Source organism: Triplophysa rosa, linkage group LG5 (genome assembly GCF_024868665.1).
Source record: "Triplophysa rosa linkage group LG5, Trosa_1v2, whole genome shotgun sequence".
NCBI classification, from domain to species: domain Eukaryota; kingdom Metazoa; phylum Chordata; class Actinopteri; order Cypriniformes; family Nemacheilidae; genus Triplophysa; species Triplophysa rosa.
Window position 1 is genome coordinate 22,035,614 of NC_079894.1, and position 17,726 is coordinate 22,053,339.

At 37.4% G+C, this 17,726-nt stretch overlaps 1 protein-coding gene across 1 annotated transcript; it reads left to right on the forward strand.

Annotated features, from left to right (window-relative positions):
* Positions 1 to 4,450: 4,450 nt before the first annotated feature.
* On the forward strand, positions 4,451 to 14,909 carry fndc7a (fibronectin type III domain containing 7a). The gene is made up of 14 exons (XM_057333819.1): positions 4,451 to 4,622; positions 5,015 to 5,033; positions 5,345 to 5,602; positions 5,953 to 6,210; positions 7,586 to 7,843; positions 9,058 to 9,309; positions 9,513 to 9,767; positions 9,858 to 10,112; positions 10,221 to 10,475; positions 10,583 to 10,837; positions 11,000 to 11,260; positions 13,355 to 13,384; positions 13,472 to 13,514; positions 14,341 to 14,909. Exons 1-13 carry the CDS (start codon positions 4,563 to 4,565, stop codon positions 13,501 to 13,503), a joined length of 2,448 nt encoding a protein of 815 aa, XP_057189802.1. The 5' UTR covers positions 4,451 to 4,562; the 3' UTR covers positions 13,504 to 13,514; positions 14,341 to 14,909.
* The last annotated feature ends 2,817 nt before the right edge of the window (positions 14,910 to 17,726 follow it).

Below are 17,726 nucleotides of genomic sequence, written 5' to 3' on the forward strand. Positions count from 1 at the left end.
GATTGGTTGCCTGAGTCAAGTGAGCCCACCCCCTTGTCTTTACGACACTGAGTTGCAGAGATATCCATCTGGACTTTTTATAATGGGAGTCTATGGGAGTGGTTGCTAGGTTGCTGTAAATGGTTGCTATGGGCGTGGCTTAATAGCTTCATGATGATCCTGTTACACTGATTGGTTGCCTGAGTCTAATGAGCCCATCCCTTTGTCTCTATGACACTGTGTTGCAAAGATATCCATATGGACTTTTTATAATGGGAGTCTATGGGAGCGGTTGCTAGGTTGCTGTAAATGGTTGCTATGGGCGTGGTTTCGTAGCTTAAGGAAGTTCCTGGGATACTGATTGGTTGCCTGAGTAAAATGTGCCCACCCCCTTGTCTCTAAGTGGTTTTACTGCGAAGTTATTCAACATGGGACAGTTATGACGCCTTATTTGGGCATGTTTCCTGTCCCATTATAAGTCAATGGGGAATTTTTGGGGGCTCTTACGCCCCAGGGGTTCAACTTACACCCCATTGTGAGGTAAGTTCTTACAGAGCCTGCCAGCTTTTTCAAACATGATAACTCGCAAGTTTCTACGACATCCTCACTTTGAGTTATGAGCCTTCAAAGTTTGTCGCAATGTTAAGTCTATGGGAAATTAGGTGGTTTTGAGAGTCCGGTTTTCGAAAACCAGAACCCGGATCAGTTAGAAAAGATATAGCAACTCAAGTCAGACTAGACTGAAGGTTTGTGGAAAGTTTGGTGGATGTAGTTTGAAAGCTCTAGGAGGAGTAGCAGTCAGAAATTTGGGGGATCAGAAGAAGAAGAAGAAGCTTAGATACAAGATCAGTATATTGGCTCTGTCAAACCAACATAATAACAGAAGAATATGAAAAGGTATGGTATTTAGGGTAAAAAGGCACCCTGCTGTTGGGTCTTAAGGCACACTAAATTAACATAATAATAAACAGCTGGCAGGCGCTTCCATTTGTTGACATGGCATGGTTAGATTCAGATGGTAAATATTAAGTTAGGTGTCCACCTTAGAGATAATCACTGTATTTATAATGAAACCATTATATTAAAAATATTATATTAATCATATGATATCATAAAATATCATTGATTGTTACTACTGTAAATCTATATTAAATTATTATCTCCAATGCTTCCAAAATCTTTACTTTTTTAAATGATTTTGTTTCTGTTTTTTATAGTGATATTAATATATTTTAATGACAGAATATTAATTTATGGAAATAAACAAAAAATAGTGCAAACTTTGCTAAAGTGAATGTTTTGAGTAAGTATTTACTTAAACATTTTTAAACCATATTATTTCATCTAAAGTATTTGTACCAATACTGTATGTCTTTTACCCCATGCTGGTGAGCTTTTTACCCCATATGTGGAGTAAAAGTCCCCCCTTGCCACCTCATACATTTATACGATTTTTAAACAAAACTAACCACTAATGATTTATTTTCACACAAAATCTGTTGCTCAATAAATGTTTAATACAAACATATATATTTTTTCTGCAATCATACGGGTGTACTGAAAAGCAAATTTTTTCTTAAGGTGTGCCTTTAGCCCGTTGTACCCCATACTACATCACCTCCATTTCTGGCAAATGAATCTTGCTTTCACAAGCAAGATCAAAATCCACAATCAGATGTAGCTACACTTTCACAACAAGCATACATTTGCAAACTGCTTTTCTGAATCTCAGTGAATATGACTTTACTAAAATCAACCTCTGAAAGCAATCATTTAAAAATCAATTAAAATTGATGTAACACTCATAAACTAAAAAGGAAACAATAGCGGATTTTACTTGTAGAATAAAACCGTGACACTGCCCTACAGCACTCTCGGTGTAAAATAAACTTCTGAGGCACTTGAAAATGCCGTATGTGGACATATCAGGTGGCCTTCTCCCATGACCTTTGTGAATATGCTCCCACTCTGATGCATTAGGCTCTATTCAAAACGCGACAAAGCTGAGACAAATGCAACCCATGCGTGACCCAGATAAAAGTTATTTACTGGGTGGGATTTGGAGTAGACTGTTCCTCTGTCTCTAATAAGAAAACAAAATAAGACTGATATACTGCTATTTTTTTAAAGATATGGTTATTTACCTAAGATGACTTTGTGTGATGGACTGTCCCTCTAGCACTCTCAGCAACAGTATGATAGATACACAAAATATTCTATATAAAATATCACATTTTTACACAAAAAGTGTATATATTGCCAGAAAAAAATTAAGAGACCATCAGTTCTTCTGATTTTAAAATGTGCTAATTATAGGTATGTGTTAAGGTAAAATTATAATTTTTGTTTCATTTTGTGAATTACTAACCATGTTACCTGTTATGTCTACGTAATTTAAAATAAAAAAGTTGCATTTATTTTCAGAAAATGAAAACTGGAGAAAAGGGTCAGAAAAGCTGCTCTGTATTTTTACAGACCTCAAATACTGCAAAGAAAACAGTTTTCATGTTGTCATGCTGTCAGTCTTTCTCATTGCTGTTGGATGACTTTTTGTCACTCTTGAGGTTTGATTTTATTTAAATACAACAGACACTGGACTGGAATGACCACAATTCATCTAGAAATGCTGATTTGAAATGAAAATTTGGAATTCAGCGGCTGTACAGTATGTTCATCAAACACATGTAAACAAAATCATTTTGTTTACACTGAATGTAAATACTAGATGCTATTCACAAAAAGAATAATATCTATGATGCACAGAAAGAGAAAGTTTAGACAAAAGGGTTATGACATTGAAACATTTGGGAAATAATGCATTCTGGGTACCCAATCCGGCAACAAAACCAATGCTCATACAGCACCGTGGCTGCCCAGAAAAGGCATAATCTGATCTGGCATACGAGAACTGGCTTTTGCCAGCCTGGCTGTTGACACTGAGGAGGTGTGCCTTGTAGAAACGGTCTATGGAGGAAAAGGGTGCATTTACCATTTACAGATACAATGGTGGTCTGTTATTTCAATAAGATGAATAATGGGAATAGAAGAAGAAATTGTATTAATAGTTACAGTAAAGGAAAATGGAACGTGCTTCACCCAACCAGAAACTGTACATATCTACAAGACCTACAAACTGCTTTCATTTCTCTCAATGACCTAAGTGTAAATTCTCCAAGCCCTGACAATAAAAATAACAAAAATGCAATGTCATATTTGAGAAATTGTATGGAAAAATCAGGTATCATTGTTGACGGCTGTATTCCCCTGAGCTGGAGTAACCTAAACCAGCGCTAATAAATCATGCTGTTGTACAATTTAAATATTGACACTGGTTAAACTGTTCATATCAAATGAGTATAAGGGAGGTAAAAACATCTATGTGCCCCTCAGCAAAAAAGCCCCAAGTTTACAACTGGTCATGTTACATTATCAGAACTATAGCTACAAATGCATTTGACACAGATATAATAGCATTTTAATAATAGAGTTTGCTGCAATAACTGGTATTGAAAATTCACAAAGATGTGTTTTTGGTTTTATGGTTTGTGCAACTTAGATGACAAAGCCTTTGGGAACGTGCTATAAAAGTGAGAAAGATCGCCAAATATGAACACTGTGTCATCATTTACTCACCCTCATGTGTCCCATATGACTTTATACTGTGTGGAACACAACATTTTAGGCAGAAGTTAAATGCTTGCCAATCACAATCATTCATTAAAAATGCTTGCATTCCACATGGTTTTGGAATGGCAAGAGTGACAAAATATAGAAACGTTTTGCTTTAAATGCAAAATTAAAAAAATATGCCACAAACGTTCTAGTAAACGTATTGTAGTCAGTGCCTCTGGAAATCCAACTTTAATTGTTTTTCCTAGACATGACACTGGAGAACAGATAAAGAAAAAGCCCCTATAGTCTCATGTGTATCCTCTTGAATTTCAGAAGAGATCTTATCAAATTCTTTCCAGACCAAGTTATCTCAGATATGCTACTTTATATCTTGTTCGTTTCTTTAACTTCTCCTATAGTGTTTTGGGGAAACGTAAGAGTTAAAGTACATTTTTCTATGAAACATAACTGAAAAAACTTGCAAACGAGCTAAGTGCAACCTCTCAGCAATAAAATCAAGTGTATATGATATGATAGAAATGCCTCTTTGATGCTAAATTGCAGCACATTCATGTTTTTAAAAGTGCTCTTAACAATACTATTGTAGGTTTCAACATGAGTATAGAGTTAGATACTTTTATAAAGTTTGTGTAATGATACTTTCTTTTTTTTCTTTTATAATGGACAACAATAGAAAGCATAATGGTGAAGAGCATGTTAATCATCTGTCCTCAGGTGTTCATGTGTAGCCTCCTTCTGCGCTGATAGGTCAATCCTCCCTCCCTGCCAAAGGGAGGGGCGCACATGAACACTCAGTTCTCTCAGAACAATAAAATACCTGTTGGATGGTAAGAAAAAACCCAGAAAAACTTAAGCTTCAGCCACTACCCTGCAGATATCTAAAGTCAAAACAGCAAGATAGGAGTGTCGAGTGTGCCCTCAAGGCAGCTGAATACCGCCAATTTTGAGGAATGGAGTCTAAATATTTATATCTAACAAATATTGTCTTATTGATTATCACCGTGTCACAGGTAAGAATGAACATTTTGCTTTGTGTATGCAATTTTAAAAACAGTTGTATCCTTTGTGAATGGTGGTGCATGGGCATTGTTAGCAGTTATGGCTATACTTTAAAAGCACATTATTTTTCTGCATTTAAACATTGATGCTTTTTCTTACATCACTGTCATGTAAATGCAGTTGTACCTTGTAGACTAGTGTCATTCCAGACAGGAGGTTAAATGCTCAGGGTCTAAAATCTGTGCTGAGTGATGTTTAAATAAGCTTCCTTGCAGAGTAATGGCACATAATAATACCCTTATGAAAGCATAATAAGGGTCCCTAAGAAAAAAGAATAGAGGATATAAGATAAAGAATATTTAAAAATATTACAATTTGTATTGTTTCTGTCTCTTATTTACAGATATGCGCAGCACAAAACGGTAAGAAATATGCATAAATATGATTGTTTGCCACACAACCCAGAAACTATCACAGACATTTAAATTATGGGTAAAATAATATGATATTTGTTGTATGGGAACTGCAATGGTATCTGTGAGTCTTTGGTCTTAGCAACCTCATGAAATGCTATTAAAATAAGTCCCAAACAAGGGAATTTTGTAACTGGTTTAATGGTAAAAAGCTGACTGGAAATGTTTTTAAAGGAGTAGTTACCAGTTTCACGCAACTTTAAATATTAATAGAAAATGACAATGCTGTAAAAAAATATGATTTTGTGCTGTCTTTACAGACATTACTTTATCGGTGTTCACCGTCACCTCTAAAAGCATGACGGTGCGCTGGAGCGGACATACGGGCGCGAGCTCGTACAAGATCACCGCCACGCCGAAGAACTCGCCCGAGCCGTCCGTGTTCGCGCAGGTCAGCGGCAGCACGGTCATGGGCTCCGTTAACTCTCTCTCACCGAATACCGTGTACAGGGTGCGGGTCGAGGCGATGGACAATGCGGTGAACGTGCTCAGCAGCGCAGAAACCGAGGAGACGACAGGTGACTGTCGCGAGCTTGTGTTGTTGAAGAGACGCTGACGTAAATCGTTCAAATTGTGACGTTTTACAATATCATAATTTTGTATGTATTTTTATAGATGTGTACATACATGAAAGCATTTTTCATAGGGGTTTGTAACCTTGTAACATTTGATTTATCATTAACATTTTTGACCCTGTTTGTGCAGGCTAAAGTTTTAGAACCAATGATGATATTAGTAGTAAGACTATAGTCCAATTTATTTTACTACATATTTAAATGTGTCTTCAATCAGTTTTCCACCACAAAAAGCTTGTTGTTAATAAAATAATGATTTATAATTATATTTATGTTGTATTGTGCCACACCAGCTCCTGAAGTTCCCGTCATAGTGCAGGCGTACTCTAAACACAGCGACAGCATCATTGTGGAGTTCGGGCAGGTGATTGGTGCCACTGGCTACATCCTCCGGGCGGAAACCGACGACGGCTTCTTCTCTGAAACAGCAGTGCAAAATTCTCCCGGGACAGTGATCAACCTACAGCCCTACACCCAATACACCCTCAGTGTGATGTCTGTCAACAGCGGGGGACGGAGTCAGCCCTCCCTTCCCATGCCTGCTAGGTCAGGTAAACTCTCACTGAAACAACTGATGATGCATCACTCAACATTTAAAATGAATGTAAAAATAGCCTAAACCAGTCAAATTTGGGATGCTGGTCTTAGCTGGTTTATGATGGTTTAGTTGGTCTTTCCTCATGGTCCAACTAGTGTTAACTGGTTTAACCAGCTGACATGTGCCTAAAACACTTATTGGACCAGCATGCCCAAAGAAAACCTTTTAATGTGAGAATCCCAGGCCAGCATCCCAGCAGTGAAAATCAAATGAGAGCTATTTTGTAAGAATTATCGATATGAGTCGAATGACGCATGAAAGCAAGGCTTAATTAAGAATAGAATTATACTTTAATTACTAGGCCTATATACACACCAGTTTAAACCTCAAAACAACAGTTTACACTCAAATTTACGCATTGAAGTTTACACTGTAAACACTATAAAATTTACATAAAAATGTGCCTTATAAACGGCAGAATTAAAATAGTTACTTTTCTAAAGATCAAACATTACACGACAGAAGAAAACCGAGCCCTGCTTTCTGTTTAGATGACAATAACTTGGCATTTAAAACCAGGAGCAATAATGCGGTATTGTGTAGTAACTATTGTGTGCGTTGGTACGTCTGGCTTTACTAACTATTGATGGTAACTGCATCTTGCTGGAGGAGAATAAAAAGATAAACCATGAGAACTAGGCTGTCGCGTCTCCCCAAGGAATAGCTGGACGTAACATAAGAGGGACGGATTTTTATAAAGTTTCATGTGTAACAACAGAACTTTCGCTCTACTCTATTTCACCCCAGAGATGCACTGCAGGTGACTGTGTATCAATCTCAAGGTCCTATAGCTATCCCTACCAGACTATATTAGATGTTATATTTTATTCAGTTGCTTTATACTTTTATGTATCTTTATACCTAAGATAAGCACTAAGAATGCCTGCAGTTATATGATTTGTTAAAGTCTTTTCCAATAACTACATGTGGGAAAAACCCAGTGGGACTTTTTATTTTAAGATGATCCAAATTTACCACCAGGGGGCAGTATTTGTCTTGTCCCATATTCCTGCACTGTTTAGATAAAGACCATTTTTATTATCTCAACATATTTTTTTATTGATAATGCGCATTATCCTTTGATCAAAACGTCAGTATCTTTTTATAATTGTTCTTTTTTTTAAAGTAAAAAACATGAAAACAGCATGAAAACACAAACGTTTTTAATAAAAAAACATTGCTTCTGCGTATTCTCAATGAAATCTTTCTTTCTCATTTTAATTGTTCTTTCATTTTGCCACCTCTCACTTGATCACTGTCTATCTTTAAAAAAAAACGTCTTCCTTCTCTATCTGTTGTTTCACTTTACTCTTTCTTTCTCTCTGCAGTGCTGGTGGCCCCACAGTTGAATTCCAGCTCTCCCAGCAGTGACATCATCGTGGTAAGCTGGAATCCAGTGGACCAGGCTGTGTTGTACACCCTTTGTCTGATCATGGAAGGTTCAGACACACGGGTCAAACTCAACACGTCAGAGACCAATATGACCTTCAGTGCTCTCGAACCTGGCACAACCTACAGCATCAAAGCCAATGCCTGGGATCCTGACGGTATCCAAGGAGATGACATCACCATCTCCCAAATCACACGTACGGATAAGTCACCTTAGTCCTCAAGACTAAACTTTGTTTTATAGCTGTCATTCTTATGTTTCTATGAATACATCTATTACAGAATATCTGCACCCTTACAAAAAGTTTACTCAAGTGTGCTTTTAGTATACTTATTTAAAACTAAAATAAGAGTACTAGTTAATGTTCTACTTAATGTGCTTTTCATACACTTAAGTATACTGTCGAGTTATACTGACAGTAAAGTCTAGGTATGTTTTTCATTTAAAAAATTCATATAAAAAAATTGGGCTGTTGAATCCCAAATAGTACTGAAATAGTACACTTACTAGTACATTGATATAAGTACACGTACTGGATGCAACGATAAGTAAATTTTGGCTGATAACCGATAATTCTTTAGCACTGGAAGCCGGTAACCGATATATTGGCCGATATACAGCATCTAAATATAACATTCCCTAAGACTGAAACAAAAGGCAAAAAGTGGACAACTGCTTTTATTTGAAAACATTCACTGAAGAAAACAAGGTAACCATTAGTTCTATTTTTTCCCCTGAAAATCATGTACCAAGCCTACTTTACACTAGTTATCGATTCTTTAACCTTCAAACTTTTCTGGTATATTTTTTATGTAATAAACAAATTACAGATGTTCTTCCAGAGCAACCCAGAAAAACGTTCTTAATAGCTACGAGTCAAACAGGTCTCAAGACAGAAAGCATTCAGACAGCAGTCTGATTCAAACAATATGCTTTTGATCCTATAAATTACACATTCATAAATACTGTATCTCCATACTGTACCTACATCAACAATGTTTTGCTAATAGCAGTAAGTGAATGATCACGACAGAAATACAGCACTGTACTGTATTTGTGAGCAGCGTGCCGCTAAAGGAGTTTAACCAGAGGAAATCATTTATGATTTATCGGTTATAATATATCGGCCTAAATTTTGTTATCGGCCGATAACATTAAAAATGACCATTTACCGGCCGATACCGATATGGTCGATACGTACCACATAATGTAAAGTATACTTAAACAGGACATTTTGAAAAAAAAAACATTTTTATTACATGTATATTTAATAAAACGATCTTGAGGAATACTTATTTTTTGTAACACAGTGTCTACACCGGACGCGACCGACGCAACACGACAAAGAAAAAACATTAGAAATGCATTAGAACCCATTATAGTTCTAACTTTGATGTTCTCTCTCCTCAGGTCCTCCTGTCCCCGGGGCTGTGCTGGTTCAATTAATGCCAGGCCGTTCCGTGGGTCTGGAGGTGTTCTGGATGCAGGTCCAAGGTGCAGATTCGTACATTGCTCTGAGCTCAACCGGTCAGAACTGCAGCTCTCTGGACGCCTACTGCGTCATCAGTCCTCTGAGCTGTGGGCAGAACCACACCGTCACCGTCACAGCATCCAATGAAGCCGGACCCAGTGAGCCTTCAAACCCAGAAGATCTTCTCACATGTATGTATTACTTAAACACAAACATACCAGGACCAAGTCAATACTAAATTGACTTAATTAACAAATTAGTATAATTAAACTAGATAATGTTACAAGAAACTACTGGTACCAGTGTTATCACACTATCGTATCGATAGTATTCAATTCCATTTCCATTTATTTCTATAGTGCTTCTTGTTTTCATAATTTCTCACGCTCTGCAGTCCCCTGTTCTCCGGAGCTGGTGTGGATCGAGGAGCCGACGGCGGGCAACTGTTCCGTCATGTGGTCTGAGGTTTCGTGGGTGGACTACTACATCGCCTACGTGAAAAGAGACGACGGCTTAGAGGAACAATGCAACACAACTGGCACCACCTGCCAATTCAACTGTATCTGTGGTTACACGTACCTCACCACTGTATTCGCTTACAACCAGGCCGGCTCCAGTCCACCGGGTCAAGTACTCAACTACACTACAAGTGTGTACCAAACACACATATCAAAGTGCTATACCAGTACAACCGACTTATATTTTTTTGTTATCTTTAACTCTCTCTCTCTCTGTTCAGTCCCATGCTGTCCAGAGGATGTGTTCGTGTCCCTCATATCTACAGAGACGTTGGAGATTTCGTGGTCATCTGTTCGAGGAGCTGAGATATACGAGACGATCGCCGCCGACGGGCCCGAAAGGATCCACTGCAGCGACACGGCTCCCGTGTGTGCGCTCTCTGATCTCACCTGTGACAGTCTGTACAGTGTGGTGGTGCGGCCGTGCAATGATATACAGTGCAATAACACCTGTGTACCGCACACACGCCGGACAGGTACACCCAAACACAACAGAAAGTCATACGTGTTTAAAATGAAATAAGGCTGAGTAAATGATGAATCCCTTTTATACTGTAGATCATCATTCTCTCTCATTTTCTTAGCTCCCTGTGCTCCTGAGATCCAGAACGTGACACAGGTGGACTCCTCGACCGTACAGGTGTCATGGACGTCTGCGAACACTCAGGCTAATTACACAGTGCTTGCCATGAGCCGCACCGATGACTTCTCCTGTTCGTCCACCGGCACTTCCTGTACCATCAGCAATGTGACCTGCGGAGCCACGTATGACATCAGCACCACCGCCTTCACTGAAGCAGGGCGCAGCTTGCCCAGCTACTCCGTTCCCCTGGAAACAGGTCAAGTGTTACCTTGGAAACCATTTAGAGATGTTAAAGTGATTTAAGTGATAAAACGATCAATGTTTAACTTACATTTGATTTATGAAGTGTATTTCTTTCTTTAGGACCCTGTTGTCCGGATACTTTGAGCGTAGAACAGATGACCCAGGCCATGACCAACGTGGTCTGGTCACCCGCTATTGGAGCACATTCTTATGTCACTTCCCTGACGTCACCCAGAGGTCACGCCAAATGCCATACCATGGACACCCACTGCCTGATGGGATGCATTACATGTAACACCCACTACAATGTGTCCCTGGAGGCCATCAGCATAACCGGGCATAAGACACAGTGCAATTACCATGGTTTCTCTTCAAGTGAGTTTAAAAGTTGGCTTCTTATGCTATCGCTACATTTTAAACACATGTGCCCTGATTTAACTAGATGTCTGGTTAAGCCAAAGTTTTACTGTCATTTGGTACTTGGCGAGTGTTAAATTCAGATTTCTGTACCTTCTGTTTTCTCCATCTCATTCTCAGGTGGGTGTTGTCCATCCAGTGTGAAACTCTACCGCATGGCGAACAACACTTTGCGGGTGTACTGGCGCTCTTCTCCTGGTCTGTACAACTACACCGCCGATCTGTATGGGACCAGATCCAACTACACCTGCAATGCAGAACAAGGGTCCAACTCATGTGATGTGGCCGAGATCTTGTGTGGGGAAGTGTACACGGTTGTGGTCGCCCCTTTAACGCAGGACGGTTCTAAAGTCACATTCTGCTCAAGAAGACTCTACTCCGGTACACCTCAGTTTATCCTTTTGAGATATATTACACCTCATTAAATACTGTGACATTCATGTGTTTCAAACACTGTAGAATTAAGAAAAAAATATTTTTATAATCAGGATTAAAGAAGAATGAAGACTTGGTTATTAACCCTTGTGTGGGGTTCGGGTCTATGCGACCTCTTTTCACTGTTTACTAAGACAGGGTTTTACAAACATTTCATGCCAAGGACTTTTGCAAGGGACCCCCTTTCTAAAAAATACATATCTATTTTTTGCATAAAGAAGCATTAAACTGTTAGACAAATATTACATGTGATACTATAAAGGCAACATATAGTTTGTGGAAATGAAACTGTAATAATCTTCAGTAGAATTTTTCAACTTTTGCTGTCTTTGTTCTTTTTTATTCTGGGGACCCCTTAGAACATTGTGGAGGCCCCCTGGGGTTCCCCGGAATGGCAATATTTGGCTGAGATACAGCTACTTAAAACTCTGGAATGTAAGGGTGCAAATAAATCTAAATACTGAGAAAACGAAGTCCTTGGCATAGCATATTACTCACAAAAATAAAGTTTTGATATATTTACGGTAGGACATTTAGAAAATATCTTCATGGAACATGATCTTTACTTAAAGCGACCCTAACACATGCGGTTTCTGCCAATCTCATATTAATCTTGAGTACCTATAGAGTAGTATCGCATACTTCGTATCTTCGAAGAGTATTTAGTTTGATCACATTTATAAAAGGTAGATACAGCTGTACGCGAGCGGGGGGGGCTGGTTGGGGGAGGGGTAGGCTGAACTAAAGCACATGCGCACCCATTGCCAACAAAACACAGACATCAGTTTCACTCACCGCATGCGGTTCATGTCAGGCATCTTTTAGCGCTGGGACGGCTCCATATCAGTTTCAAACGATCTCCAAATCCAGCGTTATATCCACCGTTTATATAACATTCATCACCCAAATGCAGTGAACAAACAAACACCTGAACTTCGCAAACGTATGCTCTCTCTCTCCTGCACACAAGTGAAAGTGACGTCTGCGCATGCTCCTTCTGCTCTCCTTGCTGCCGCGTGGGCGTGCCGTGTGCTTTTCCGGGAGAATTGTCAAATAAGGGACTAAGAAAAATTGTTACGAAACAGTTTTATATGTTCGAAAAAAACTTTCCGAAACCTGTACGATCGCTGGGGGAGTGTATCGAGCACAGAAATACTACGTATTACGCCCAACTCGTTTTTTGACAAGTTGAGCATGTTAAGCATGAGAAGACAGCACGTTTAACATTGTAAAGAAGTCAGAATGCATGACACACCGTTGCACGGCCGCTTTAACATCCTAAAGATTTTTGGCATAAAAGAAAAATCTATAATTCTGACCCATACAATGTTTTTTTGGCTATTGCCAAAAAAATCCTGTGCTACTTATGACCCAGGTTCAGATCCAGGGTCACAAATGTGATTTAACACACAAATATTACCCATATATGCTGTCTGTGTTGCTTGTAATTAAGTAAACACCTGTAAAGAATTTAACACACGTTTTAATGGCTGTATTGATTTACTAATGCTGTGGTTCCGTTAGACCCGCAAACATGAACACCATACAAGGGTTAAGTAAATAAAAATAAGAAACAAAAATTACATATTTCATTCACGGATTATCTTATTTCTAAAACAAGAAAAACTGATTGCTGGGTGCCAGGAGATAAACAACACAAATAGATTTGGATGAAATATAATTCAAATATTGCTGGCTTACATTTCTCAAAATAAAGGTGCTCCAAAATGTTATTTAAAGCGAAGCCATATAAAAGAACCGTTTCTGTTTCCCCAAAGAAGCGTTCACTCAAGGGTCTTAAAAGAACCATTACTCTTTCACTTTTTCCACAACATAGAATCTTTTGGTTCTTCAGATGTTAAAAGGTTCTTTACAGTTAAAAATGGTTGCTCTATGGCATCGGGAAGCACCTTAACCTTTAAGAGTGTACAATGGTTACCCACCAGTATTAACATAATAAAGGAAATACCAGAAATCATCATTATAATGTCTATAATAAGTATAATATTAATATGAACTAATTTTTTCTTTGATTTTCAGTGTCCTGCTCTGGGAACAGTGTGGGAATGGGTATGTATCGCCTGAAACCTCAAATCTAATGCAACTAGATTAATGCAATTTATAATTGACATAACTTGTCTTTCTGTGTCTCTGCAGTGATCTATCGAGGGAGGAGGAGTGTGGACTAGAACTCTACTACGTAAGTGCAAATAAAATGTGTACAATTATGTAATGACTCTAAACACACACGGGAGAGTTTCACACTGGTGCTTGTGTGTGAATTACAGGCTACTCGATACTAGACCTCGTTGTGTCCACGTGAGATAAAGTGTACCATGTGACCCTGCATGTGGCCATCTCACAATAGCTTACTGCTGCACAGTCTGTGACAATACAATCGTGTACTCGAGGGAATCTTATTCACAACTTGCTAAGGCATAACAGATAAAGTGACAGTTGTCATTACATTTATGAGGCACAAATGTGATTTATGAGACACATTTAGGAGGGTAATTGGTTTAAATATAAAGTCGTCCCCTGAGGTCCAGTGACAAGTCAGTTTTTGTGTCTTTATATATTTTCCCACTTATTTGTTGACCCCTAGAGAGTTAATGGTTCATTTATTGCTCAATATGTACAATACGTACACTGCTTAATAAAATGAGAATCAATGCCCAATACAGCCCATGTAAGACTTTCTGATGATGGAAATTTAAACATTTTACAAGGAGAGGACTTTGCAGCCTATTTTTTTGTACACCGAGTTTGGACTTACTTAATTTTGTTCAGTGACTTCAATATATCCTGAATGTAGCCTTTAGATACCAATACCTACAAACGTGAATGACATCACCTTGAAAGATGAGTGGAGGAAGTAATCGTGGTTACATGAGACAAAAGAATTATAAAGATGAAGTGGGATTTGTTCTGGATGACGTGAACAGGGCTTAGGTCATATAAAGACAGATTTCTGTGTGACCGCCCTCAAACGTCTCGGTTTGATATCTTTTTGTCTTCTTTTAAAGGGCCCGGCTAAAAGAAGATCACGCTATGACGTCACGAACAACAAGACTTTTTTCCACTCCCACATTTATATATTGTTTGCCAGAAATGTAACTGTACCTTTAAAGCGATAGAAAAATATATTTTTATTCAAACTTTTAATCATTTTAACTGTCTCTGGATTTGATATACAGTATATACACTTTAATGTTTGGATTTTACAGATAATTCTCTATATTCAATGCAAAGTCTTAGAATAAGTTTTGCTTGTTCAGTGCTGCACAAGTTGCACAGCACTTAGTTTGTCACGCTAAAGAGATATAAGTAACATACCTTAACGATGGAAACGTTAAGAATTTGTAGGAAAATCCCCTAAGCAGAAAGCCTCCAAAGGATTGTACAAGTGTGTATACAGCAGGGCGGATCTCTAAAGTAGGTTACAGAGAAATCTGAACAAGTTTCAGGATTAGTGCCCGCCCTGGGTCATGTTTGTCCTTTGGATGATACAGACTAAGAACTTCTACTGCAACTTAATACAATCACATTCTTTGGCACTCTGAATAAACAGCATAAAGCATAAACGATTGAGAATATACATTTTTTTAGTTGTTGTGATTATTATTTCAAACGGAAAAAAGACATTATAGAAATATATGTAACATAGAAAAGTGATACCTCATCGTTTAAAGATTCACTTTATAACATTTACTTAAATTAAGGAATCGTATTAACTTTTAACTAACTTTATACATATAACCATATTGAATAAAGGTTTTGGGCCAATGCCAATGATTTATTATCAACTCAACTTTATTTATATAGCGCTTTTACAATTTTCATTGTTACAAAGCAGCTGTACATGAGACAAATTGACTATAAGCAAAATAATTAAAGTTGTACCTGCAGAAACAAGAAAAGGTTGAAAACACAACCTATTATGTCATAGGTTGATCCAATGGTGCATGGCAAAATTTGAGCTCCTACCCCTTGGTTGTTGCAATTGATTTCTAATGTATTTACTGAATTTATCACTGTCCAAAGATAAAATTAAATACAGGCTACACTTTTACCTCTAGCAGACCCTATGTAAGCAGATCTTCACAGTGTTCAGTCATAATCCATCTGCAATACACAAACAACAGGGTTATCAGATACAAATTAAGAAACATTCTCTGATACGCCTTTTATACTACATGTATGGTCTATAAACTGCAGGTAAAACATTTAACGACTTCAGCAGTCTATGTATAGCATCATTTATTTATTATTAAATAAAAATTAATAATTTAATATAAGCATATACAGTAATTCACAAAACAAGACATTCACATAACATTATTTTTAATAATGCCTTCATCCAAAGGGACTTGAAAATGAGAGAGCATATAACATTTTGCCTTAAGAGCAAGCAGTAAGTTCAGTACACAAAGCTATGAAACATCATCAATGAGGAAACTAATAATGAGAAGATGGTGACCATTTGTGGTCTGTTGTGAGCTTCTTCCCATAAAAACTGTAATGCGTTAAAAATGGAATGCACAGCATTTTGAATGAAACAAAATGTTCATGGATTCACAGGTCCAAACTTATATTTTTAGAGTAATGGCACTGACAGCAAAAGAAAACAGAATAACTGTGATATATGGCCATTTTAAAGGATGACAAAAATAAAAAATACTGTAGAGAAGACAACAAGAAGCGGATATAGGTATGTGTGGGAGAAAAGAGACAGGAGGGTGAGCTGTGTTATCATCAGAGAATATGGTACATCTAACACAAAAGAGGATATACAGTATATTCGCTAACATAACATCTATTTTACATATGAAGAGTAGAAACTGTCAAAAATTGTGTTATGTTTTTATTGTGCTTTATTGTGTTAGTTAGCTGTACTTTTTAAAGTTATTAATACTTCATCAAAACAACTCAACTGCAGTTTGATTGATATTACCTGGAATGCACAATAAATAAACATTATTATACCATTATTAATAAGTCAAGCATTTAGACTTAATGAGATTCAAGAATCCAAACTGGATCAAAACAAAGAGTGAATTTAATGCTTTTCCTAAACCAACTTACAGCGCAAGGCTATACACTTAATCAGTTCATGAGTTGCGTGGGAATTAAACCCATGATGTTTCTAGTGCCATGCACTATACTGTACACTACCAGAACTATAGGCACAACTAAACTAAGTCTTCCACTGAAAGTAATCTGTTAGATTAAGATTAAAAAGTACACTGCTGGCACATATTAAAGTTATGTTTCCTCAGGTTTATAAATAAATAAACTATGTTCAAGGTGCCAAATTTGTGTTCCAACATAAATGATGATCCAACTTTAGCACATCGGTAAGAATCATCTTAGGCTTTCATTACAGAAGCACTTCCTATTTGAATCTGAATCTATTTTCTTTTTCAAATATAATTCAGTGGTTGAAATTTGCTAGTTTAATAAAGAACACAGATGACTATCATTGACTGTTCTTGGGACTAACAGGGTCATAGCATTCATGACATTGACCTTAGATAAAAACATTCTAAGGTAGCTGGACACTGAAATGGTGTGTGTTTCATAGTGTGAATTGAAGAGGCAGATTCTCTTCCCTTACAACTTCCTGCTTTTGAGATCAGAGAGACCCAGACAAAGACCCTTTACTCCTTCATTATTCATCCCTTTAAAGTCACGGCACATTTAAGATACAGTGATGGATTTGAGAGGGGAAACATCAATCACAAGGCAGCCTGGGAAAAACTCTCAAACTATAACACTTCATGTATTGACTGTATCCTGGGTTTAGACTTAAAGCTGAGAGATGATATTTAAAGCTTAGCTCTCGGTCAAGTATTGTCAGAAATGACATTTTGAATGAAGGATGCCATGAAGGACTTTCCCCTGTATGGATACGCATGAAAACCCAGTGTTAAAATATTCACATAGTAAGACAATACAAGGCGATATTTCAAATGGTAATGTTGCTATTTTTTATTTAACGTAACTTCATTTAATGTAAAATGTGTGTAATTTAGCCTATTTAAATTGTTCCAATGCTTTTATTGGTTATTATCCAATAAGTCGGTCAATGTTACTTATCCACTATAAAACATTGTTATGATTCTGATAGTTATGTAACAGCTAGGATGAGAAACACCTGTTCATAGTGTTTATCACTTTATGCAACCAGAAAAAGAAAAAAGGTCAGGGACATGTTTCATCAAACATATCTTGAGAGAGAGCAAACTTTGAACAATCTCTCAATTGTTTCATTTTTAATCTAATATCAACAACACATTATTTTCATAAAACAAATATATTGGCATTACTTAAAACCATTCAAAAAAATCCATCTACATTGCTGTTATCATTAATGATGTTTTTTTAATGTTATTACTGTATATTCAAACAA

What these genes read in the sequence shown, in the direction of transcription:
- fndc7a (XM_057333819.1), top strand. Translation starts at nt 4,563, where the DNA reads ATGGAGTCTAAATATTTATATCTAACAAATATTGTCTTATTGATTATC. An exon ending in CACCATCTCCCAAATCACAC is followed by an intron (nt 7,844 to 9,057) that starts GTACGGATAAGT and finishes CTCTCTCCTCAG; the next exon opens with GTCCTCCTGTCCCCGGGGCT. An exon ending in CTCCGTTCCCCTGGAAACAG is followed by an intron (nt 10,476 to 10,582) that starts GTCAAGTGTTAC and finishes TTCTTTCTTTAG; the next exon opens with GACCCTGTTGTCCGGATACT.